Source organism: Aotus nancymaae, unplaced genomic scaffold (genome assembly GCF_030222135.1).
Source record: "Aotus nancymaae isolate 86718 unplaced genomic scaffold, 86718_ANA_hifiasm-v0.15.2.pri h1tg000028l, whole genome shotgun sequence".
NCBI lineage: Eukaryota > Metazoa > Chordata > Mammalia > Primates > Aotidae > Aotus > Aotus nancymaae.
The window spans coordinates 2,755,054-2,780,178 of NW_026988441.1; the positions used below are offsets into that span (position 1 = coordinate 2,755,054).

Genomic DNA, 25,125 nt, shown 5'->3' on the forward strand with positions numbered 1-25,125 from the left:
CCAGGATGGTCTCGATCTATTGACCTTGTGATCCACCCGCCTCGGCCTCCCAAAGTGCTGGGATTACAGGCGTGAGCCACCGTGCCTGGCGTTTTGTCAGGTTTTTTTTTTTTTTGAGACGGAGTTTCGCTCTTGTTATCCAGGCTGGAGTGCAATGGCACGATCTCGGCTCACCGCAACCTCCGCCTCCTGGGTTCAGGCAATTCTCCTGCCTCAGCCTCCTGAGTAGCTGGAATTACAGGCACGCGCCCCTATGCCCAGCTAATTTTTTTTTCATATTTTTAGTAGAGATGGGGTTTCACCTTGTTGACCAGGATAGTCTCGATCTCTTGACGTCGTGATCCACCTGCCTCGGCCTCCCAAAGTGCTGGGATTACAGGCGTGAGCCACCACGCCCGGCTGTGTTTTGTCAGTTTTTTGAGGTGGAGTGTCACTCTGTCACCCATGCTTGAGTGCAATGACAGCGTCTTGGATCAGTGTAACCTCTGCCTCCCAGGCTAAAGTGATCTTCTTGAATCAGCCTACCAAGTAGCTGGGACCACAGACGTGTGCCATGATGCCTGGTTAACTGTGTATTTTTGGTAGAGAAGGCATTTCACTACATTGTCCAAGTTGGTTTCAAACTTGTGGGCTCAAGTGATCTGTCTGCCTCAACTTCCCAAAGTGCTTGGATTACAGGGGTGAGCTACCATTCCCAGCTGGTCTTGGAATTTTCTAGAGGAGGAAGACCAAGGCAGCCTATTGTCCCTTGCAGGCCGTCACATGGGAATCAGCCACACCTCCTTATCTCAGAGCTTCTCAGGATAACTTGGTGAACTGTTTCCGTCTCTGAGCCTCAGTGAGTTCACCTGTAACATAGAGGTGAGGAAGAAGACCGGAAAAGCTCAGTCAGAGTGACACTCACCCCTAAAATTACTGACAAAATACAGTGTGTGGCTTTTCTTCCGAGAGAAGATACTGCTCGTATTTTTCCCTCCCTCCCTCCCCTTCCTTCTCCCTCTCCCCTCCCTCCCTCCCTCCCCACATTTCTTTTCTTTTCTCCTTCCTTTCTTCCTTCCTTCCCTCCCTCCCTTTTCTTTTCTCTTTTGTTTTCTTTTCTTTTCTTTCCTGACACTTGTTCTGTCACCCAGACTGGAGTGCAATGGCACCGTCTTGGCTCATTGCAACCTCCACCTTGTTGGTTCAAGCAATTTTCCTGTCTTTGCCTCCTGAGTAGCTGGGATTACAGGCACCCACCATCGTGGCTGGCTAAGTTTTTTGTATATTTAGTAGAGACGGGGTTTCATTGTGTTTGCCAGAATGATCTCAATCTCCTGAGCTCGTGATCCACCCACCTCATCCTCCCAACGTCTTGGGATTACAGGTGTGAGCCACGGTGCTTTGCCAGTGCTCAGTTTTAACTCAAATTTTAAATAGATTCCAGTCCTACAAAAATTAAAAAAGAAAAAGCACAAGGAGGACAAAAACGGGATTAGACTCAAATCACCTTGAGCCTTATCGTGATGACATGTGCCCATGGTGATCGGGGTACAGCTTAATTTTACACATTTTAGGGAGACACGAGACTTCAATATATGTAAGAAGTACATTGGTTTGGTCTGGAAAGGCGGGACAACTTGAAGCAAAGGCAAAAAGACTTGAAGCAGGGAGGGGGCTTCCAGGTCACAGATAAGTGACACACAAATACCTAGTGTCGCAGGTGATAGTGATCTGTGTGCAGCACTGAGCGTCAAGGCTCTGAGTCCTCCGTTTCTGAGGGCTGAGCTGAGCCTGTGATCCACAGAGAGGGGAGGGGCTGTGCTCTGCATGGGGTTTGGTCGGGGCTGGGTCTCGGCCCTGAAGGGGAGCTCAGTCCAGCCCAGCTCCCCACTGCTGCCTGGGGCTTCTCCAAGAGGGGAGTGAGATCTGAAGACCAGGGTGAAACACACACTTGTAGGTGTTCCTGTGGGACGTTCTTCTCTCTGCATGATCTCTGGTGCAGTGGGCAGCAGAGGCCCGTCTTTCTACAGGGTAAAGTGTCCCCTCTATATGTATTTTTGTCACAGGAAGGGAGTGAGTCATTTCTAACATTACGTCTTATATTTTTTTCACGTACAGGATTGATTTCTAAAGACTCAGGTGAGGAAGCAGCTCAGAAGAGGCAAGAAAAGGAGCCAGGCATGGCTCTTCCTCAGGTAAGTGACACTCCTCGGTGGATTCATCTGTCTCTTTCCTCTCTGAAATGCCAGGTATTATAGTAGCCAGTCTGTTCTGGGTCTGAAATGTCCTGCCTGACACGTTGGCTCGCACTCACCCATGCCTTCCCTCAGTTCCTGTCATCTGCTCCGAGATTCCATCTCCTGTGACCCAGTGACATGAACCTGGGAAGAGGCTCCACTGGGCATGGTGATGGGAAGGGCTGACACCCAGACCTGGATGGACACGGGGTGTGGGCCTTGTGGTGTCAGTGCTGCTGGGCAGCCTGGATTATTCTGGGCCACATCTGGATGTAAGACCTTTGTGACCAGATCAGAGAAACCACGTATGAAACACATAGGTTAATGTGCACAGATGTCTGGTAAATTCTGGAAAAGGAGACCAGTAAGGGGAGATATTTTGTATCTGATTTGGTAATGCAGTGGAAGCCATACTAGTAGATCAACACGTCTCTGACTCCAAACTTTTTTAAGAGACAGGATCTTGGTTTGGGTGCGGTGGCTGGTAATCCCAGCACTTTGGGAGGCCGAGGTGGGTGGATCACTTGAGCTCAGGAGTTCAAGACTAGCCAGGCCAACATGGTGAAACTCCATTTCTACTAAAAATACAAAAATTAGCTGGGTGTGGTGGTGCATGTCTGTAATCTCAGCTACTCCGGAGGCTGAGGCAGGAGAATTACTTAAACCTTTGAGGAAGAGGTTGCAGTGAGCCAAGATTCTGCCATGCATTCCAGTCTGTGTGACAGAGTGAGACTTCATCTCAAAAAAAAAAAAAATTAGAGAGCAGGTGTTGCTCTGTGGCTAAAGTCTGAAGTTCAATGACATGATTCAGTGTTTACAGCAGCCTCAAACTCCTGTGCTCAAGTGATCCCCACTTTAGCCTCCCAAAGAGCTAGATGATAGGTGTGTGTTACCACACGTAGCCAATATTTCTATTTATTTATTTATTTATTTGTGAGTCTCACTCTGTCACCCAAGCTGAAGTGCAGTGTTGTGAACTCAGCTCACTGCCACCTCTGCCTCCTGGGTTCAAGCTATTCTTCTACCTCAGCCTCCTGCATAGCTGGGATTATAGGCATGTGCCAATACACAGGCTAATTTTTGCAATTTTAGTAGAGATGGGGTTTCACCACTTTGGCCAGGCTGGTCTTGAACTCCTCACTTCGTGATGTGCCGGCCTTGGCCTCTCAAAGTGCTGGGATTTCATGCGTGAGCCACCGCGCCCAGCCTTGCTTTTTTGTTGTTGTTGAGACGGAGTCTCTGTCACCCTGATGGAGTATAGTGGAGTGATGTGCACTCACTGCAGCCTTTGTCTCCTGGGTTCAAGTGATTCTTCTGCCTCTCCCTCCTGTGTAGCCCAGATTATAGACACCACCACCACACCTATTGTTTATACTTTTAGTGGAGACAGGGTTTCACCATGTTGGTCAGGCTGGTCTCCAACTCTTGACCTCAAATGATCTGCCCACCTTTGCCTCCCAATGTGCTGGGATAGCAGGCATGAGCCACCATGCCCAGGCCAGCGTTTTCTTCTTATTTGTATATTTTTCATATTGTCCATAAAACCAAGACTTCCACAGTGACTTAGGGGATCTTAAAATGTTTCATGGAAAAAGTGTGGTAAAATACAACTCTAGAGAAAAAAAAATGTTCAAAAATACCTTAATGTGGGTTTGTCAGAACAGTCTGTGATGAAATGGATGCTTAATTTCTGTTTTCTCATTTTGTGTGAAGGTGATAACTCAGTCCTCCATAATGTTTTGTTGAAATGTGTTTTTCATTTTAGGGATGCTTGACTTTCAGGGATGTGTCTATAGAATTCTCTTTGGCGGAGTGGAAATGCCTGACCCCTGCGCAGAGGGCTTTATACAGGGAAGTGATGTTGGAGAACTACAGGAACCTGGAGTCTGTGGGTGAGAAAAATGTCCCTCTAGACATGAGGAATCTGCCCTTGTCTATCTTGGCTCTTCCTGCTTTTGTATTCTCTGTTGTGATTTTGCTCCATAAGGCCTTTTTTTTTTTTTTTTTGAGATGGAGTTTTGCTCTTGTTGCCCAGGCTGCAGTGCAATGGCACAGTCTTTGCTCACTGCAACCTCTGGTTCAAGTGATTCTTCTGTGTCAGCCTCCCAAGTAGCTGGAGGGCTAGAGGCATGCACCAGCACACCTGGCTAATTTTGTGTTTTTAGTAGAGACGGGATTTCTCTATGTTGGTCAGGCTAGTCTCGAACTCCCAACCTCAGGTGATTTGCCATCCTTGGCCTCCCAAAGTGCTGGGAATACAGGTATGAGCCACCTTGCCTGGTCCCCATATATGTTTTTGATGTACATGTCATTGTTTTCTGCAGTGATGACCCTCCTATGGAGTGGGTTTACATAAAAGGAGAAAACTGATGAACACTTTGACTGTTAAGACTGAACATCGTCCTCCACTAGGCAGAGATGCCCTTAGAAACCCTGAGCAGAATTGTCAGCATAGCCCAGGATATGAGGTAGAAAGCATGACACTGACTCACAAGTGTTTCCAGTTATCATGCTGCTTTTTATTTTTTTCAGACAGAGCCTCCCTCTGTCACCCAGGCTGGAGTACAGTAACTCAATCTCGACTCACTGCAACCTCTGCCTCCCAATTTCAAGTAATTCTCCTGCGTCAGCCTCCCTTGTAGCTGGGATTCCAAGCATGCACCACCACACTTAGCTAATGTTTGTATTTTTAGTAGAGACAGGATTCACCTTGTTTCCCAAGCTGGTCTTGAATTCTTGACCTCAGGTGATCCACCTGCCTCAGCCTCCCAAAGTGCTGGGATTCCAGGCATGAACCACTATACCCGGCCCATTCTGGTTTTTGCGGAGCATCACAGAAGTGTCTCTCACTGGCACTGTGACAACGTTCACCTCATAAACTATTGATGGTCTTCTCTAAGCAGCAGTCAGTGGTGTTGAAATTCCTGCTAGGGAGGAGATCATTCTGGCTCACAGCTGCGTATTATTGCAGGAATTCAAACCAAAGAGGGCAAAAAGACCATGGAGACTCAAGAGAATTTATTGGTCCACTGACTGACAGCAGGCTGATGCACATCATGGCCACCAGCCCTGAACAAAAAGAACGTATTGCTTTTATACAACTCGAGACAAGAAAATGAGGCAGAAAACAGGTTTCTGACGAAGACACTTAATTATCGACTTGTGACAAGTTTTACAATCTTAGAAAAATGTGTATTTTCTTTGTGGTTATCTTGACTTCGTAACCTTGTCTCTGGGATAAGAAAAGCAGGAATTGCAGAAGAATGTGTGGGCTGCAGGCAGAAAGGTCTGCTCTGGTGCTCTTGTCTAAGTCAAGGGGTCTGGGCTAGGTCTGCTCTGCCTCTACTTTCTCTGAATACAGTTTGTATAACTAGCCTGGAATGTGGGCTGTGAGGCAGGTTTGCTGCTGGAACTAGTTGGGCTAAGCTGGGAGGGGTTACTTGTGTTTTGCTTACTATGATTATTCTTAATAACCTAGTCCCAATGTTAACTATTACTTATTCTATTTTAATTCTGTCTTTGATTTTTATTTTCCTCCTCATTACCCCCTTAAAAGCTTTCTTTAAAAGGGATTTATTACTAGAAGTCTTCTCTCTCTCTCTCTCTCTCTCTCTCTCTCTCTCTCTCTCTCTCTCTCTCTCTCTCTCTCTCTGTCTCTCTGTCTCTCTCTCGGAGACTTTACAATTCACAGTTCACGTAATACCAGGTTGGAGCAGTCAGCCTGTCATTGAAGTGTTATTCTAGCTTGCCAGTGTACTTTCTCCTGTTGCCATCTGTTTTGGACCTCCTGACGGCCAGAGCAGGCAAACTCCTTCGGCTCCTGTTGGCCTCTCTGTGGCTGTGCCTGTCGGAGGTTTTCCCCCTGTCGGGAGAATCTTACCCATCATTGACTAACCAGCCATCCATCTGGGGCCATACAGGGCACGTGGTATCATCTTTGGAGGCTTTTGCTTAGCCTGGAAGACAAGACTGAAGACAGGTCAGGCGTTAGCAAGCTGCCTTATTAGGTTAGGACATCTAATGGTTATACTTCATGATTTGACCTACAGGCTCTTCACCTGTGCATCTGTACTTCATGTGATTCGGAAAGGGAAAAAAAAAGGCAGAGTATGAGGGAGAAAAATACGCTCAGAGGAGTCCTATATGGGTACTAGAGTCGCCTGTCTTTTCACCATGTGGATTCTCTTCCTCCAAAGAGAAAGACTGATATGTAGTTAAAGCCGTTATTTGGGATGTAGTGTGCCTAGCCACTGCTGCCTCTATGGTTGTTTGTATGCTTCTAAATAAAAGAGTTAAGAGGCAAGGGAGTATCAGGCATCTGCCTAATATGAGAATTACACTCCCTATAAGAGTTTTGGTTGAGTTTAGGCTGGGCGTGGTGGCTCATTCCTGTAATCCAAGCACTTTGGAGGCCAAGGCGGGCAGATTACCTGAGGTCGGGAGTTCAAGACCAGCCTGACCAACATGGTGAAACCCTGTCTTAAAAAAATAAAAAATAAAAAAGAGTTTTGAAGCTGCCAAAAGACAAAACCACCCTTCAAAAAGAGAATCTGGAGACCACCCTTTGCTAGTTTGGGCCGGGACATGGGACATGGGCCAGTTTTCGCATTCTACAGTGATTTCCATTACTGCTTGTCAATTGTCATCAATTTCTTTCTTTTTTCTTTTCTTTTCTTTTCTTTTTCTTTTTTTCTTTTTTTGAGGCGGAGTCTTGCTCTTGTTGCCCAGACTGGAGTGCAATGGCACAATCTTGTCTCATTGACACCTCCACCTCCTGGGTTCAAGCGATTCTCCTGCCTCAGCCTCCCAAATAGCTGGGATTACAGACATGCACCACCATGCCTAGCTAATTTTTTGTATTTTTAATAGAGATGAGGTTTCTCCATGTTGATCAAATTGATCTTGAACTCTTGACCTTAGGTGATCCACTGGCCTCTGCCTCCCAAAGTGCTGGGATTACAGGCATGAGCCACTGCACCTGGCTGATTGTCATCAATTTCTAAACAATTGGTTAGGTTAAATTTTCCACAAATCCCTCCTTCTGAGGCTAGGAGATTGTCTAGTGCTAGCCTGTTCTGGTATATTGCGTTTCTCATCTGTGTAGCTTGTACAGCTAGCAAATCTAAAGCTCTGGATGTTCATTGCTTATAATTTCTAGGACTGCCTGTAACCTAACGATGTGGTTTATCATATAACTGGGAGTGCTGTATCCCCACATCCCATCTTGTGCCCAAGTAACTGGACCATAATAATTAATTCTTCTTTCTGAGGGTCAGTGTGTCTTTCCAGTCTTCTGTTTGTACATCTTTCTTTGTCTATTGCTCACCTGCTTCTGTTTCTGGACTCATCATATATGGGGTACCCTAATGTTTTCCCTTGCCTCAGTTGAAGCAAAAAGAATGGTGGTTTGATGATGCCTAATACACAAGTCCTCATCCATTTTTCTGGCAACTACCTGTATGCCTGCAGGCCACAAACCTAATAGAGGCCTGAAGGTGCCCACCAAGCATTTGGAGCTTCTAGTTGGTACCAAGAATGGTTTAAGGAAGGAAATCTGGAAAATGGGTTAAAACGAGGTGGCTTGGAGCTGCTCTTACCTCGTCTGTTCTCTCTCCACCATTGGGTCTTTCCTACAGTTTCATTGTAATATTCCTGTCCTAGACATGCTAGTTCGCCTACTGGATTAGTATAGGTGGCTCCCCAGTGGGCAATACAGTACCTTTCTATAATAGAAGTCTTTAGAAGCCAAGTACCCAAGGCTGTGGGCAATAACTCTGGAATATTTGAGGCAGAAAGGGTTAAAGTGTAATTGTCTTGGGGTAGCAATTCCTTCACTTCCCAAGGCCACTGGTCCCCCATGTTAGTTCCTCCACATACATAACATGAGGTGACTCCTAGATTTCCTGCTATACTTTCAGCTGACTGAGCAAATAGATTCCTAGTGGTGGAAGGTGACTCAGGAATTGCTTGGTTAAAATTTTCATTGAATGACTTCAAGACTCGAAACCACTGTGAGGGTCGATGAACTCAGGTCTTTTTGATGATAGAGAAAAACACAGTGTCTCCATTTGCCCGTTGTTTAAGATACACAAGGCCTAACTTTCTGTTCTGAGCATTTTCTTCATCTACCTTAGTTAAATTATTATATCCTACCGGTATTTTGATGCCTGTGGTCTAAATAGGTGAGTTTGTGTCTGAGAGTAAATTCTACAAGGTTGCAGATTCCTCCTTTATCTCCTATCTCACAGTTATCATAATCATACCAGCTTAGAGCATCACTGAGCCACACTGTGATTTGAGTAAGCACAGCCTGCTTCCTTTGAGGATTACAGGTTTTGCAGCTACGCCATGTGCACATGGTTAGGACTTTTCTTTTTTGAAGAGGAAGTTTTGCTCTTGTTGCCCAGGCTGGAGTGCAATGGCACGATCTTGGCTCACCACAAGCTCTGCCTCCCATGTTCAAGAATTCTCCTGCATCAGCCTCCAGAGTAGCTGGGATTACAGGCATGCACCACCAAGGCTGGCTAATTGTGTATTTTTGGTAGAGATGGAGTTTCTTCATGTTGCTCAGGCTGATCTTGAACTCCTGACCTCAGGTGATCCATCTGCCTTGGTCTCCCAAAGTGCTGGGATTACAGGCCTGAGCCACTGGCCCCAGCCTCAGACTTTTCTAATGAGGGTGTTATAGCATGTTGGGGCTACAACTATTTTTTTAAGAAGTGTGTTTGTTATCTGACAGGCATCTAAGTATACAAACACGCTTCCTTGATGACAAGGGGATACCCAAGTTAATTTGTAAAGGATTTCTTCTCCTGACTTTTCACAGAGCTCAAACCAAGTCCTAGGTAAAAGTTTGGGTTCATAGCACACATAAGGCTGATAATCACCTGGATCACAAATCAAATGGGTAGTCTGATTATATATGCAAGTTCCTAGGGAAGCTCCTGTACACTCATAGTGTGTTTGGCATGGTAAGGTCTTAACTTGCGTATTTCTTATTCATGTAGCGTGGGTGCACATAGGACACCCATTCATGACTTCCCCACTTACTAAATTTGCCACAAGGGCTAACATAAGCAAAATGAAAGGCAACATTTTTACACTAAGACTGAACAAAAAATGCTTTTTCCTGGGAGAAAAGCTTTGCAGCAACAATAACATAGTAACAGGATGGTTAATATTACTAAAATAACAGCAAGGCTTTACATTTCAGTTCACGTCTACTTATCCAGTGGAGATTCCTCAAGCTCCGGCTGTGCGTTGACTAGTCAGCTTCCATTTGTGTGACTAGAGCAGGGCTTGATGATTCCTCAGGGTTGACTGTGTCTGAGACTGAACTGGGCTGGTCCTGGTCCTTGTCGATGATGCGTCTCAAAGTTAGCCTTGTGGGATGCTCTGGTTCTAGCTGACTGGTCCACTTGTCTTGGGCTTGTGGCTTTAACCGACAGTTAATCCAGGGAACAGCTTCAGCAACTTTAACAGCAGTCGGGGTGGATGTTATTTCTCCTAGTTCCTTAAGATCTCCTTTTACCTGGGTTATGAGGAGGGGTGGTCTCCCAAAGAGAACCTCATATGGTGAATGTCCAGTCTGTTTGGTTGGGGTGCATCCCACTCAGAGGATGACCATGGGCAAGGCTTGATCCCACTGAGGGTGGGTTTCCTGACAGAATTTCTTTAGCAGTTGTTTTCATGTCTGGTGCATTCATTCTACTTTTCCTGAACTCTGGGGACGGTAGGCAGTATATAATTTCCAATTTATTGTTAAAAGCCAAGAGATATCTTTAACAATCTCAGCTACAAATGCCGGTCCATTGTCAGATCCTAGACTCAGAGGCAGCCCAAACCTGAGGATAATATCCTTCAATAAGGCTCTGGTCACTTCTCTGGCCTTTCAGTTTACATGGGGAATGCCTCAACCCAACCGGAGTAAGTACAGACAAATAGTAACATATACTGATAGCCTCCTGCTTGAGGCAATTCACTAAAATCCACAGATAGGGTTTCACATGGGATTGCTCCTACTCCTTGAATTTCTGGGGGTCAAACTGGCCCCTGCCTCAGATTGTTTTGGGCACAGGTTAAGCGTGTTTCACAAATAGCACTAGTGATGGCAGTGAGACACGGCATGGAAAAATGGCACCCTATTTGGGCTTCTAAAGCTGTCTTCGCCATATGTGTTCCTTTATGGAACTGCTTCACAAACTTAGGGGTCATTATGTTGCGAATGGCCAGCCTCCCATCTGAGAACTGCCACCACTCACTTTTGATGTAATTCCTGGCCTTTGGAGTGAACAGGGCCTTTTTACTAGGGAAGTAACTAGCTTTTTCAATAGGTAGAGGTTCTGGAAGAAGAAGCATTGCAAAAGCCTGCCCTCTGATGATGTAATTGCTATAGCGGCTTGCCTAGCCTTTCCGTCTGCTTTCGTATTCCCCCTAGACTCATAGGACCCATCTGCCTGGTGTTCTTTGCAGTGCATAACAGCTACATTTTCTGGTACCCATACACCATCTAAAAGCTACGATATTTGCCAGGTGCAGTGGCTCACACCTGTAATTGCAGCTCTTTGGGAGACCAAGGTGGGCAGATAACCTGAGGTCGGGAGTTCAAAACTAGCCTGGCCAACATGGTGAAACCCCGTCTCTAATAAAAATACGAAAAATAGCTGGGCATGGTGGTGAGCACCTGTAACCCAGCCACTTGGGAGACAAAGAATCACTTGATCCTGGCAGGCTGAGGTTGCAGTGAGCCAAGATCATGCCACTGCACTCCAGCCTGGGTGACAGAGCGAGACACTGTCTCATACCCACAAAAACACAAAAAGAGCCAGGCGCGGTGGCTCAAGCCTGTAATCCCAGCACTTTGGGAGGCCAAGGCAGGTGGATCACGAGGTCAAGAGATCGAGACCATCCTGGTCAACATGGTGAAACACCGTCTCTACTAAAAATACAAAAAATTAGCTGGGCATAGTGGTGTGTGCCTGTAATACCAGCTACTCAGGAGGCTGAGGCAGGAGAATTGCCTGAACCCAGGAAGCGGAGGTTGCAGTGAGCCGAGATCACACCATTGCACTCCAGCCTGGGTAAAAAGAGCGAAACTCCGTCTCCAAAAAAAAAAAAAAAAAGCCACAAAAATTTTTTAAAAATTAGCCAGGCTATAGTCCCAGGTACTCAGCAGGCAGATCCTGGAACATCTCTTAGAAAGGAGAATCATGCCACTACACTTCAGCCTGGGTGATAGAACATAACTCAGTCTGAAAAACAAAGAAAGAAATAGCTTTAACTGGGAAGCTTAAGACCCAGAAACTTATTTTATTATGAATTTGGAAAGTGGGAGATTCAAGAGCAAGGTAAAGCCAAACTGGTTTCAGAGCAAAGCCCTCTCAAAAAAAAAAAAAAAAGAAGAAAGAAAAATGGAAGCACTAGACTTATTCCCGAGTAGTCAATACCCATGACCAAATTCTCTCAAAGGCCCCATCTGAAGGACCGTTCTATTGGAGAATAAGAACTCTCAACATGGCTTTTGGTCAATACGAACATTCAGACCAGGGAGGCTGCATTATATTTTTTATGTTTTTATTGTGCAATTTGTTTTATACAACGTTTTCTCTGATCTCAGTTTATAAATTTTCCCAGTACACATTCTGTGTTTTGTATGTTGTGCATAGTGAACCAGATGATTTAGGGCAATGCATATGTATAGAATTGCTGTACTGCCTGGCGGTGACATAACTGGAGTTGTGACATCATAATTGCAATCTCCGACACTGCTAGTTAATTTTTTTTCTTTTTTGAGATGTAGTCTCACTCTGTTACCCAGGCTGGAGTGCAATAGTGTGATCTTGCCTCACTGCCACCTCCACCTGCTGGGTTCAAATGATTCTCCTGCCTAAGGCTCCCAAGTAGTTGGGATCACAGGCAGCTGCCACCATGCCCAGCCAATAATTTTTTGTATTTTTAGTAAATACAGAGTTTGACCATATTGGCCAGGCTTGTCTCAAACTCCTGACCTCATGATCCACCCACCTCAGCCTCCCAGAGTGCTGGGATTACAGGCATAAGCCACTGCGCATGACTGTTAGTCACTTCTTATTCCTTATAATGCTGTGTATTTTCTTGACCTCACACATCAGAAAGTAGTGATCTTAACATGTATTTGAGTTCTTACATTGCGTGCTTGTGGTAAGTAGAAGTTGTGCCTTTTTTCTAGATTGGGAATTGCTTAGAATTCTGCAGGCTGTATAAATGTACTTATTATTTGCTTCCTGGCTTTATCATGGGTTACAGTATTTTACTAATATTTGTGATTTTACATAAAATAATAAAAATTATGGGTTACAATATTTTTGGTATGTGGTATGCAATACAACTGACACACTCCACTAATTAATGTCAGAATGTGCCACCAGGCGTAGTAACTCACACCTATAATTTTAGGATTTTGGGAGGTTGAGGCGGGTGGATCACTCAAGGTCAGGAATTCAAGACCAGCTTGGCCAACACGGTGAAACCCCATCTCTAAAAAATACCCCATCTCTACTAAAATTTGTCAGGCATGAAGGCATGTGCCTGTAATTGCAGCTACTTCAGAGGTTCAGGCAGGAGGAATCACTTGAACCCAGGAGGCGGAGGTTGCAGGGAGCTGAGATCGTGCCATAGCACTCCAGCCTGTGTGACAGATTATGACTCTGTTTCAAACAACAACAAAAAATTACAAAATTTTTTTTTAATAATGCAGGACCAGGCACAGCTGCTCACGCCTGTAATCCCAGCACTTTGGGAGGCCAAGGTGGGTGGATCACCTGAGGTCGAGAGTTTGAGACCAACCTGACCACCATAGAGAAACCCAGTCTCTACTAAAAATACAAAAAGTCGCTGGGTGTGGTGGCACATGCCAGTAATCCCAGCTACTCAGGAGGCTGAGGCAGGAGAATATCTTGAACCCAGGAGGAGGTTGCAGTGAGCCAAGATTGTGTCATTGCATTCCAGCCTGGGCAATAAGAGCAAGACTCCATCTCAAATAAAAATAAAAAAAAGTCAGACAGTGCCGAATCTGCATGGATACAGGTAATTTTATGGCATATATTCAGAAAAATATTGTATTAACATTTTCTATTTCTTTTTTTTTATTTTCTTTTTCTTTCTTTATTTATTTTTTTTGAGAAGGAGTCACTTTGTCACCTGGGCTGGAGTGCAGTGGTGAGATCTTGGCTTATTGCAACCTCTACCTCCCATGTTAAAGTGATCCTCGTGCCTCTGGCTCTTGAGTAGCTGGAACTAAAGGCACGGACCACCACGCCTGGCTAATTTTTGTAATCCATTTCTTTATTATTTTTATTTATTTATTTATTTTTGAGACAGAGTCTCACTCTATCACCAGGTGCCAGGCTGGAGTGCAGTGGCACAATCTTGGCTCACTGCAACCTCTGCCTCCCGGGTTCAAGCAATTCTCCTGCCTCAGCCTCCTGAGTAACTGGGACTACAGGCACTCGCCACCACACCCAGCTAATTTTTGTATTTTTAGTAGAGACGGGGTTTCACCATGTTGGTCAGGATGGTCTCGATCTCTTGACCTCATGATCCGCCTGCCTCGGCCTCCCAAAGTGCTGGGATTACAGGCTTGAACCACCGCGCCTGGCCCCCTTTTTTTTTTCCTTTTCTCCTGAGACTCTGTAGGATAGCACAGAATTTTTTGTAATCTTTTCTTACCTACAGAGTGCTGTGATTGTGTGACAATACAGAATGTCCATTGATTTTGGTTATCCTTACATGAACTTGTTGTGGATTATTTACCAACATAGTATATTGTGTGGTCCTTTAGCATTTATTGGTATATACTAAAAATACTGTCAGTATTTTGTCATGATATTGGAAATAGGCTTTCACAGAAATGATTGGAAGTCCATATAATCGCCCTTTATTTATTAAAGAATCTCACTTCTTTTGTGTTTCTAAACTTTAAGATCATGCTTGGGGAGTTTAAAGTAAGTATTGGTTTTTTGTGTTGTATTTACACATTTCAGTATTATTTACCTTCTGTACTGAATTGGAAACCTATTTATGTTTATATTTTGTAGATATCTCTTCCAAATGCATGATGAAGATGGTCTCATCAACAGGACAAGGTAATACAGAAATGTTTCACACAGGGACATTGGAAACACACAAAAGTCATCACACTGGAGATTTTTGCTTCCAGGAAATTGAGAAAGATATTCATGACTTTGAGTTCCAGTGGCAGAAAGATGAAAGAAATAGCCATGGAGCACCCATGACACAGATCAAGAAGTTCACTGATAGTAAAGACCAATATGATGAAAGGCATGCTGGCAACAAGCCTATTAAAGATGAGCTTGGATTGAGCTTTCATTTGCATCTGCCTGAACTGCACATATTTCATACTGAAGGGAAAATAGGTAATCAAGTTGAGAAGTCAATCAATGATGCTTCCTTGGTTTCAACATCCCGAAGAAATTTTTGTAGTCCCCAAACTTATATTTTTAGTAACTATGACAGTAATTTCCTCCATTCTTCATTACTCACACAAAAACAGGAAGGTCACATTAGAGAAAAATCTTTCCAATGTAATAAGAATGGCAAAGGCTTTAATTGTAGCTCACTGTTAAGGAAACATCAGACAATCCATTTAGGAGAGAAACAATATGAATGTGATATATGTGGCAAGGTCTTTAATCAGAAGCGACACCTCGAACGCCATCGTAGATGTCACACTGGTGAGAAACCTTTCAAGTGTAATGACTGTGGCAAGTCCTTCATTCAGATGTCATCACTTACCTGCCATTGTAGACTTCATACTGGAGAGAAACCTTACAAGTGTAATTTGTGTGGCAAGACTTTCAGTCAAAATTCAGCCCTTGTAATTCATAAGGCAATTCATACTGGAGAGAAACCTTACAAGTGTAATGAATGTGGCAAGGTTTTTAATCAACAATCAAACCTTGCAAGTCATCGTAGACTTCATACTGGAGAGAAACCTTACAAATGTAAAGTTTGTGACAAGGCTTTTGGGTGTTATTCACACCTGGCACAACATACTAGAATTCACACTGGAGAGAAACCTTACAAGTGTAATGAGTGTGGCAAGACCTTTGGTCGAAATTCAGCCCTTGTAATTCATAAGGCAATTCATACTGGAGAGAAACCTTACAAGTGTAATGAATGTGGCAAAGTTTTTAAACAACAGTCAAGCCTTGCACGTCATCATAGACTTCATACTGGAGAGAAACCTTACAAGTGTAATGAGTGTGGTAAGACCTTCAGTCAGATGTCATCCCTTACATGCCATCATAGACTTCATACTGGAGAGAAACCTTACAAGTGTAATGAGTGTGGTAAGACCTTCAGTCAGACATCATCCCTTCTATGCCATCGTAAACTTCATACTGGAGAGAAACCATACAAATGTAACATTTGTGACAAGGCTTTCAGGCGTGATTCACACCTGGCACAACATACTAGGATTCACACTGGAGAGAAACCTTACAAGTGTAATGAGTGTGGCAAAGCCTTTAGTGCACAGTCAACACTTATTCACCATCAAGCAATCCATGGTATAGGGAAACTTTACAAATGTAATGATTGTCACAAAGTCTTCAGTAATGCTACAACCATTGCAAATCATTGGCGAATCCATAATGAAGAGAGATCTTACAAGTGTAATAAATGTGACAAATGTTTTAGACGTCGTTCATACCTTGCAGTTCATTGCAGAATTCATACTGGAGAGAAACCTTATAAGTGTAATGAGTGTGGAAAGACCTTCAGTCACACGTCATCCCTTTTATGCCATCGTAGACTTCATACTGGAGAGAAACCTTACAAGTGTAATGAGTGTGGCAAGACCTTCCATCACAACTCAGCTCTTGTACTTCATAAGGCAATTCATACTGGAGAGAAACCTCACAAGTGTAATGTGTGTGGCAAGATCGTCGGTCACACTTCAGCCCTTGTAATTCATAAGGCAATTCATACTGGGGAGGAACCTTACAAGTGTAATGAATGTGACAAGGTTTTTAAACAACAGTCAAGCCTTGCACGTCATCATAGGCTTCATACTGGAGAGAAACCTTACAAGTGTAATGAGTGTGGCAAAGTTTTTAATCAACAAGCAACACTTGCACGTCATCATAGACTTCATACTGGAGAGAAACCTTACAAATGTGAAGAATGTGACAAAGTTTTCAGTCGAAAATCATATCTTCTAACACATAGGAGAGTTCATACTGGAGAGAAACCTTACAAATGTGAAAAATGTGACAAAGTTTTCACTCGCAAATCACACCTTGAAACACACAAGAGAATTCATACTGGAGAGAAGCCATACAAATGTAAGATTTGTGACAAGGCTTTTGCGTGTAATTCATACCTGAAAAAACATACTAGAATTCACACTGGGGGGAAACCTTACAAGTGTAATTAGTGTAGCAAGACCTTTGGTCAAAATTCAGGTCTTTTAATTCATAAGGCAATTCATACTTCAGGGAAACCTTACAAGTCTAATGAATGTGGCAAGGTTTTTAATCAAAAATCGAAACTTGCACGTCATCATAGACTTCATACTTGAGATAAACCTTACAAATGTGAAGAATGTGACAAAGTTTTCAGCCCCAAATCACACCTCGTTTATACCTTGCAGTATGTTGGCAAACTCATGCTGGAGACAAAGTTTGCAAGCGAAATAAGTGTGGAAAGACTTTCAGTTGGATGTCATCTCTTGTAATTCAGAAGGCAATTCATACTGGAGAGAAACCTTACAAGTGCAATGAGTGTGGCAAGACCTTCCGTTACAATTCATCCATTGTGATTCATAAGGCAGTTCATACTGGAGAGAAACCTTACAAGTGTAATGAATTTGGCAAGGTTTTTAATCACCAGTCAAGCCTTTCAGTTGATCATAGACTTCACACTGGAGAGAACCCTTGCAAGTGTAATGAATGTGGCAAGGTTTTTAATAAAAAATTTAGCCTTGCACGTCATGATAGACTTCATACTGGAGAGAAGCATTACAAATGTGAAGAATGTGATAAAGCTTTCAGTCACAAATAACACCTTGAAAGACATAGGAAAATTTAATTTGGTAATCAAGTAGAGAATTCTATCAGTGATGCTTTCTCTGTTTCAACATCCCAAAAAATTTCTTGTACACCCAAAACCCATATTTCTAATAACTATGGGAGTAACGTCCTTCATTTTTCATTACTCACACAAAAACAAAGTACAAAGGAGAGAAAAATCTTTCCAATATAATGAGAGTGGCAAAGCCTTTAATTATAGCTCACTCTTAAGGGAACATCAGGTAATTCATTCAGGAAAGAAACAACATAAATGTGATATATGTGGCAAGGTCTTTGTGATCATGGTATCTCCCCTGCCAGGTAAGTATTGTGGCAAGATCTTTAATCAGAAGTGATACCTTGCATGCCATCATAGATGTCACACTGATGAGAAGCCTTACAAGTGTAATGAGTGTGGCAAGACCTTCAGTCAGATGTTTGCGCTTCTGTGCCATCATAGACTTCATACTGGAGACAACCCTCACTAGTGTAATCTATATGGCAAGACCTTCAGTCAGACATCATTCCTTGTAAACCATTGTAAAGTGGAGAGAAACCTTACAAGTGTAATTTATGTGGCACTTAAATAACTAATAATTACGTTTTCTCATACTGGAGAGAAACCTTACAAGTGTAATTTATGTGTCAAGACCTTTAGTCAGAAATCATCCCTTGCACATCATCATGGACTTAATACTGAAGAGAAACCTTACAAAAGTAATGAATGTGGTGAGGTTTTCAATCAACAAGCACACCTTGCACGTCATCATAGACTTCATACTGGAGAGAAACCTTAATGTGACAAAATTTTCAGTTGCAAATAACAACATGAAAGACACAGGAGAATTCATCCTGGAGAGAAACCCCATACAAATGTAAGGTTTGTGACAAGACTTTTGGGCATGATTCATCCTTGGGACTACATACTATATTCACAGTGAAGAGTAACCATAAAAGTGTAATGAGTGTGGAAAATCCTTTAGTAGGCAGTCAACACTTATTCACCATCAAGCAATCCACGGTATAGGAATACTTGTTTTGTTTTTTTAAAGATGGGATTTCACCATGATGGCCAGGCTGGTCTTGAACTCCTGACCTCAGGTGATCCACCCACCTTGGCCTCCCAAAGTGCTAGGATTACAGGTGTGAGCCACCACACCCAGCCAGGAAAACTTTTCTAATGCAATGATTGTTGCAAAGCCTTCAGTAACTCTACAACTATTACAAATCACTGGAGAATCCATAATGAAGAGAGATCTTACAAGTGTAATGAATGTGGCAAATTTTTGAGACATCGTTTATACCTTGCAGTTCATTGGTGAACTTATACTTGAGAGGAACCTTACAAATATGATTGTGTCAAGGTCTTCAGTTCAAGCTTCATCTTATGCAAAACAGGAGAATTCATACACGTGAGAGAAACATCACGTGTGATAATTGTGGCAAAGTTTTTACTTCACATTCACACCTTATTAGACATCAGAGAGTCCATACTGGACAGAAATATTACAAGTTTCGTAAGTGTGGCAAGGTCTTCAGTATGAGGTCACTCCTTGCAGAACATCAGAAAATTCATTTTTGAGATAATTGTTCCAAATTCAATAAGTATAGCAAACCATCAAGCATTAATTGACATTAGAGTCAATGCAGCATTGACTTGATTTTGAGTTGACTTAACATTGAGTTCAAGCATTAATTGACATTAAAGTGTTTTTATTAAGAGGATTGGGCTGGGTGTAGTGGCTCACAGCAGTAATTTCCGAGCTTTAGGAGGCCAAGGCAGTAGATCAGTTGAGGTCAGGAGTTTGAGACCAGCCTGGAGAAGAGATGTGAGCCACTTTACCCAGTCTGTTTTTTCTTTCTTTAAACAAAAAAAAGATAGGGATTTTTATGGGTATTTTGTGGAATCTAAATCACATTGGTTTTTATAATCATTTAACAATATTAATGCTCCAATCCATTAAAATGGTTGTATCTCCACTTAGTTTTTTTGATCAATGTTTATAGATTTCAAGGTACAAGCTTCTTACTTTCTTAAGTTGATTCCGAAGTGTTTCTTATTTTAAGTTGTCTAGCAAATGGAAGTGTGTTCTTAATATTCTTTTAAATTTATTGTTAATATATGGGAATTCAACAAAGTTTTGGTGCTAGTTTTCTATACTGCAAGTACACTGAATTTATTAGTACCAGTAGTATAGTATTTTTGTTGATTCTTTTTGATTTTCTTTTTTTCTGTTTTCTTTTTTCTTTCTTTTTTTGAGATGGAGTTTCCCTCTTCTTTTCCTAGCTGGAGTGCAATGCCACAATTGTAGCTCACTGCAATTTCCGTGTCCCGGGTTCAAGTGATTCTCCTGCTTCAGTCTCCCAAGTAGATCAGATTATAGGTGCCACCACCACGCCCACCTACTTTTTTTGTATTTTTAGTAGAGACTGGATTTCACCATGTTGGCCAGGCTGGTCTCAAACTCCTCACTTCAGGTGATCCGCCCACCTCAGCCTCCAAAAGTGCTGGGATTACAGGCATGAGTCACTGCACCCATTCTGTGATTTTCTGCATAGAAGATCATGTTGTCTACAAACAAATATAATTTTACTTCTTTCTGACTTAGATGAGGGTTTTGTTTTTTTCTATTCAATTTACACTGTAAAATGTATTTTCTGTTTCCTGAAGTAAAATGTTTTTTTTAAAGATGGAGTCTTGCTCTGTCACCCAGGCTGGAGTGCAGTGCAGTTATCTCGGCTCACCGCAAACTCAGCCTCCCAGGTTCGTGTGATTTTGCAGCCTCAGCCTCCTGAGTGGCTGAGACTACAAACATGTGGCACTGTGTCTGGCTCATACGTTTTTGTATTTTTTTTTTTTTTGAGACGGAGTCTTGCTCTGTCGCCAGGCTGGAGTGCAGTGGTGTGATCTTGGCTCACTGCAACCTCTGCCTCCCAGGTTCAAGCAATTCTCCTGCCTCAGCCTCCCAAGTACCTGGGACTACAGGCATGTGCCACTACGCCCAGCTAATTTTTCTATTTTTTAGTAGAGACGGGGTTTCACCATGTTGGCCAGGATGGTCTCGATCTCTTGACCTTGTGATCCGCCCGCCTCGGCCTCCCAAACTGCTGGGATTACAGGCATGAGCCATCACACCCGGCCGACTTTTTTGTATTTTTAATGGAGATGGGTTTCACCATGTTGGCAAGGCTGGTCTCGAACTCCTCATCTCAGGTGATCGATCTGTCTGCCTTGACCTCCCAAAGTGGTGAGATTACAGGCATGAAAATGGCTCCCAGATTTTGAAGTGGTGTTTTTTAAAAGTAATGAAACTTTTTTTTTTTTTTTTTTTTTAGCTTGAGACAATATCGTTCCACTACACTCCAGCCTGGTGATGGAGCGAGACTGTCTCCAAAAAAAAAGTAATAATTAATTAAAATTTGTGCAGCCAGCAGCCCTCAGGTCCCCTCTGTCTATGGTGTAGCCATTCTTTTATTCCTCTACTTTTTTTTTTTTGACCTGGGTTCAAGCGATTGTTCTGCCTTAGTCTCCAGAGTAGTTGGGATTACAGGAATTCCCCACCAGACCCAGCAAATTTTTCTATTTTTAGTAAAGACAGGATTTCTCCATGTTGGTCAGGTAGGTTTTGAACTCTCTATCTCAGGTGATCCGCTCACCACAGCCTCTGAAAATGCTGGGATTACAGGCATGAGCCACTGTGCCCAGACTTTTTTTTTTTCCCCCAACATCTAATGGGCAAATGCAGATTTTTTTTTTTTTTTTTTTTGAGACAGAGTTCCACTCTTGTTGCCCAGGCTGGAGTGCAGTGGCACAATCTCGGCTCACCACAAACTCCACCTCCAGGTTCGAACGTTTTCCTGCCTCTGTCTTCCGAGTAGTTGGGATTACAGGCATGCACCACAACGCCTGGCTAATTTTGTAGTTTTAGTAGAGACGGGGTTTCTCCATGTTGGTCAGGGTGGTCTCGAACTCCTGACCTCAAGTGATTTGCCCGCCTCAGCCTCCCAAAGTGCTGCAATTACAGGCGTGAACCAGTGCACACGGTCTCTCTCTTCATCCTCTTATCTGTTTGCCTCTATTTTCCATCACGTTCTGGTCTAAGGCTTATTTATTTAAAATGGTTTTTATTTCTTTCTCTATTATCATCATGGAGATGATTTCTCATTTGGAAGAAGACTATTTTATTTTCAATTGTATTTTCGCAACATTTAAAAAGTGATGTAGGGCCAGGCGCGGTGGCTCACGCCTATAATCCCAGCACTTTGGGAGGCCGAGGCGAGTGGATCATGAGGTCAAGAGATCGAGACCATCCTGGTCAACATGGTGAAACCCCGTCTTTACTAAAAATACAAAAAATTAGCGGGCATGGTGGTGCGTGCCTGTAATCCCAGCTACTCAGGAGGCTGAGGCAGGAGAATTGCTTGAACCCAGGAGGCGGAGGTTGCGGTGAGCCGAGATCGCGCCATTGCACTCCAGCCTGGGTAGGAAGAGCGAAACTCCGTCTCAAAAAAAAAAAAAAAAAGGAAGTAAAAAGTATTTCGTGGGCCGAGCCTGGTGGCTCACGCCTGTAATCCAAGCACTTTGGAGGCCAAGACGGGCAGATCACCTGAGATCGGGAGTTCAAGACCGGCCTGACCAACATGGTGAAACCCCGTCTTATAAACATAAATAAATAAATAAATAAAGATTTTTTAAAAAAGGAAGGGGGCGCGGTGGCTCAAGCCTGTAATCCCAGCACTTTGGGAGGCCTAGGCGGGTGGATCACGAGGTCAAGAGATCGAGACCATCCTGGTCAACATGGTGAAACCCCATCTCTACTAAAAATACAAAAATTAGCTGGGCATGGTGGTGCGCGCCTGTAATCCCAGCTACTCAGGAGGCTGAGGCAGGAGAATTTCCTGAGCCCAGGAGGCGGAGGTTGCGGTGAGCCGAGATCGCGCTATTGCATCCAGCCTGGGTAACAAGAGCGAAACTCCGTCTCAAAAAAAATAAAAATAAAAAAGGAAGGAAGCCCTGCGGGAAGGGGTGTTACTGTGTCGCCCAGGCTGGCCTGGACCCACAGGCTCAGCCATCCTTCCTCCGTTGCTTCCTGAGTAGCTGGGACCTCAGTCTCCCGCCTCCACAGCCGCATCTCTGCTGTGTGTAAGCAGCAGGTGTTGACCTCACTCCTCCCCGGCCTGAGCACTCTGCCCCGCCTCCCACGCGGTGGCGTTAGGGAAGTCTCTGAGGCTGAGCACAGGGTCGACTCTCCCTCCCGAGTGAATGGAGAATGGAAAGGGAGAGGATTTCTATTCTGTTCTGTGCGTCGTCAGCATGAAATCCTACATTCCGCGCAGGCAGGGCTTTGCATTTCACCTTCTACTTTGCATTCCCGTTCCAGACAATTCGAATCATGCCTCAGCCTTCCTGGCCGGTGTCGCCTCCAAAACCCGAAAAGCAGAGACACTGGGAGCGAGGCCTCTGCCGATTCTAAGGGGCAAGGTCTCTGCCTCGCCCGCGCCCCCACCTCCCCCAGGTCCCGCCCACTGTGCGGGGCCCTCCCAGTTCTGGCTTCTGTCCTGCGCGCATAGATTCGCGCAAACCCGGAAGCGGATCGCGTGGGGTGGAAGTCCCACCGCGGCGTGTGAGTTTCGCTCTGTCTTGTACTAAGTCTCTGCTTCTCTCAGGTACCCCGCGCTTCTGTACCTGGGACTTGGGGTCCCCACAGACCTGGAAACTCCTGCCCATCTTCCTTCACCCACAGCCAATTGAGACGTCTTCCTGAGAGTCCGGGGATCGTTTTCTTTTGGGTTGAAAGTCGCCCTGAGGCTGTTCCGGTTTCCTGTTTTTCTGCTGTAGGGCAATGTTTATACGTCCTATGCTGTAGTTTTCCTGCTCATAACCTTTTTCTGAGTCTTCCCACTTTTTCAAAATCTCTTCCCGATGCTTTCTGTCCTCATCCCAGAGGTGGATTCCCGGCCTGGGCGCCTCCCACCCTCGCCGGCCCTCGGAGCTCAGCGCCGCAGCCCCAGTTTCAGGGAGGCCGCGTTTTCTGCATGGTCCTGGGATCCTGAAGACCCCACCCTTGTCTTAAGGCTCCATCGCCCCCACGCCTCCCTCTTTGTGTCCAGCCCTGCTGCTTCCCCGGCCTCCCCTCTCACAGTCACTGCTTCCCTTGAGCCCACGTTGGGAAGGTGCCCCTGGCCTGTCCGGTAACTCGCGGTGTTCTCGCCTGCCCAGCTCCAGCTCCTGGATAATTCGCTTCTCTGGATGCAGGCATCTTACTCCAAACTCTTCTGTAATTATGTGGGCCAAAGGGATCAGGAGACAGAGAGAAACCTAAGAGAAAAGAAGAACGACAAAGACCCATAACAGATATCAAAGTAGAGGATGGGTGAGGAATTTGCCAATAGACAGCAAAAGTGAAATTATGTGTATATATATATAAATATATATATAAAAGCAGAAGAAAAGCAAGTGGAGAAATGTAGAGAAAAGCGAGATGCACAGAGAGATGAAGGACAGCAAGGTAGGGATGGGGCAGCAAACAGGGAGGCTCATGAGAGTGAGGGAGACGAGGAGGGATTTGGAGCCGGGGCAGACAGAGCAGAGGGTGCTGGTGGCAAGGAGAACAGAGGGAACCACAGCAGGGAGGACACCTGGGGACGTGGGGTGCCAGAGAGTGGGGACGGGGGTATAGCAGGGAAGAGAGAATTTAACAGGGAGAGCAGAGGAGGGGCAGAGAGGGGAGAAGAGGCGGAAATATATAGAGATTGAGGACGACTGGGGAGAAGGAGCAACAAGAGGTTAAATAAGATGGGAGGATGGAGCAGAAGAGGCGGAAGAGAAGGAATAGAGGGGAGAAGGGGATAAACAGCAGGAGAGGAGAGGGGTACAAAGTGAGGAGCAGAATCCCAGGGAAAAAGAAACGAAAGGAAGAGCTAGAGAGAGAAGGGGAGAGTGAGAGAGATGTACTGAGAAAGACCGAGGCAAGGGGATTGCTTGAGTTCAGGAGAAACAAAGTGAGACCCCATCTCTGCCAAAAAAAAAAAAACGGGCATGATGGTGTACACCTGTAATCCCAGCTACTCTGGAGGCTGAGGCAGGAGAGTCACTTGAGCCCAGGAGGTCCAGGCTGCAGTGAGCCAAGATCATGCCACTGCACTCCAGCCTGGTCAATACAGCAAGACCCTGTCTCAAAAGAAGAAAAAAAAAAGGCGTGGGCGGGCGACTTTGGGTTGAGATAAGTGGGTGAGTTCATTGGACATGATTAGTTGTAGGGAGCCAGTCCCCATGCACCACCTGTGGGTACCTCAAGTTCGGTGTCCACAAAGGAATGAGAAAAAGACAGATTAAGAATGAAAGTGGGACCAGGGGTCATCACTCGTACTGGAGGCAGTGAAGGCCCCGAGCTCTGGTTTCCACATATTTATTGAACACAATCACCTTTATCTATAGTGCAGGTGGCAGGGTGAACTGGTGAAGGGAGGCTGTGCATCAACCATAAAATTGATGGCAGTGGTGGTTTACGTGAGTTTCTCAAGAGCTAAAAGCCAATGTTTGTCAATAGACAATGCAGCTGGTAGGAGTGGGCTTAGCGAGGAGCCTTCATGTCTGGCTACATTCTAGTGCTTCAAGGGAGTGTTATGTCCTTGGCACTATGTTTAGAATATCGGAGCTTAGGTCACTGTGCTCCTGGGACCATGCTGGCATACAGAGGCCTTCCTCCCCAGAGGCCTCCGAGGCCTTCCGCAGTACTTATAGCCAGTTTATGTTATATGTTACTTATAGCCAGTTTATGTAGGCACACCGTAAACCCTTCCTCCATTGCTGCGTCCCCCAACATACCTCCCTTTCT

At 44.5% G+C, this 25,125-nt stretch overlaps 1 protein-coding gene across 1 annotated transcript in view; it reads left to right on the forward strand.

The window, feature by feature from the left end:
* The window catches only part of LOC105734491 (zinc finger protein 813-like), a 39,789-nt gene extending 23,034 nt beyond the window's left edge, over positions 1-16,755 (forward strand). The window contains exons 4-6 of the mRNA XM_064380898.1: positions 2,098-2,174; positions 3,982-4,108; positions 14,291-16,755. Coding sequence (XP_064236968.1) covers positions 2,098-2,174; positions 3,982-4,108; positions 14,291-16,653 — 2,567 coding nt within the window. The 3' untranslated portion in view covers positions 16,654-16,755. The remainder of the gene's footprint in view (positions 1-2,097; positions 2,175-3,981; positions 4,109-14,290) is intronic.
* The last annotated feature ends 8,370 nt before the right edge of the window (positions 16,756-25,125 follow it).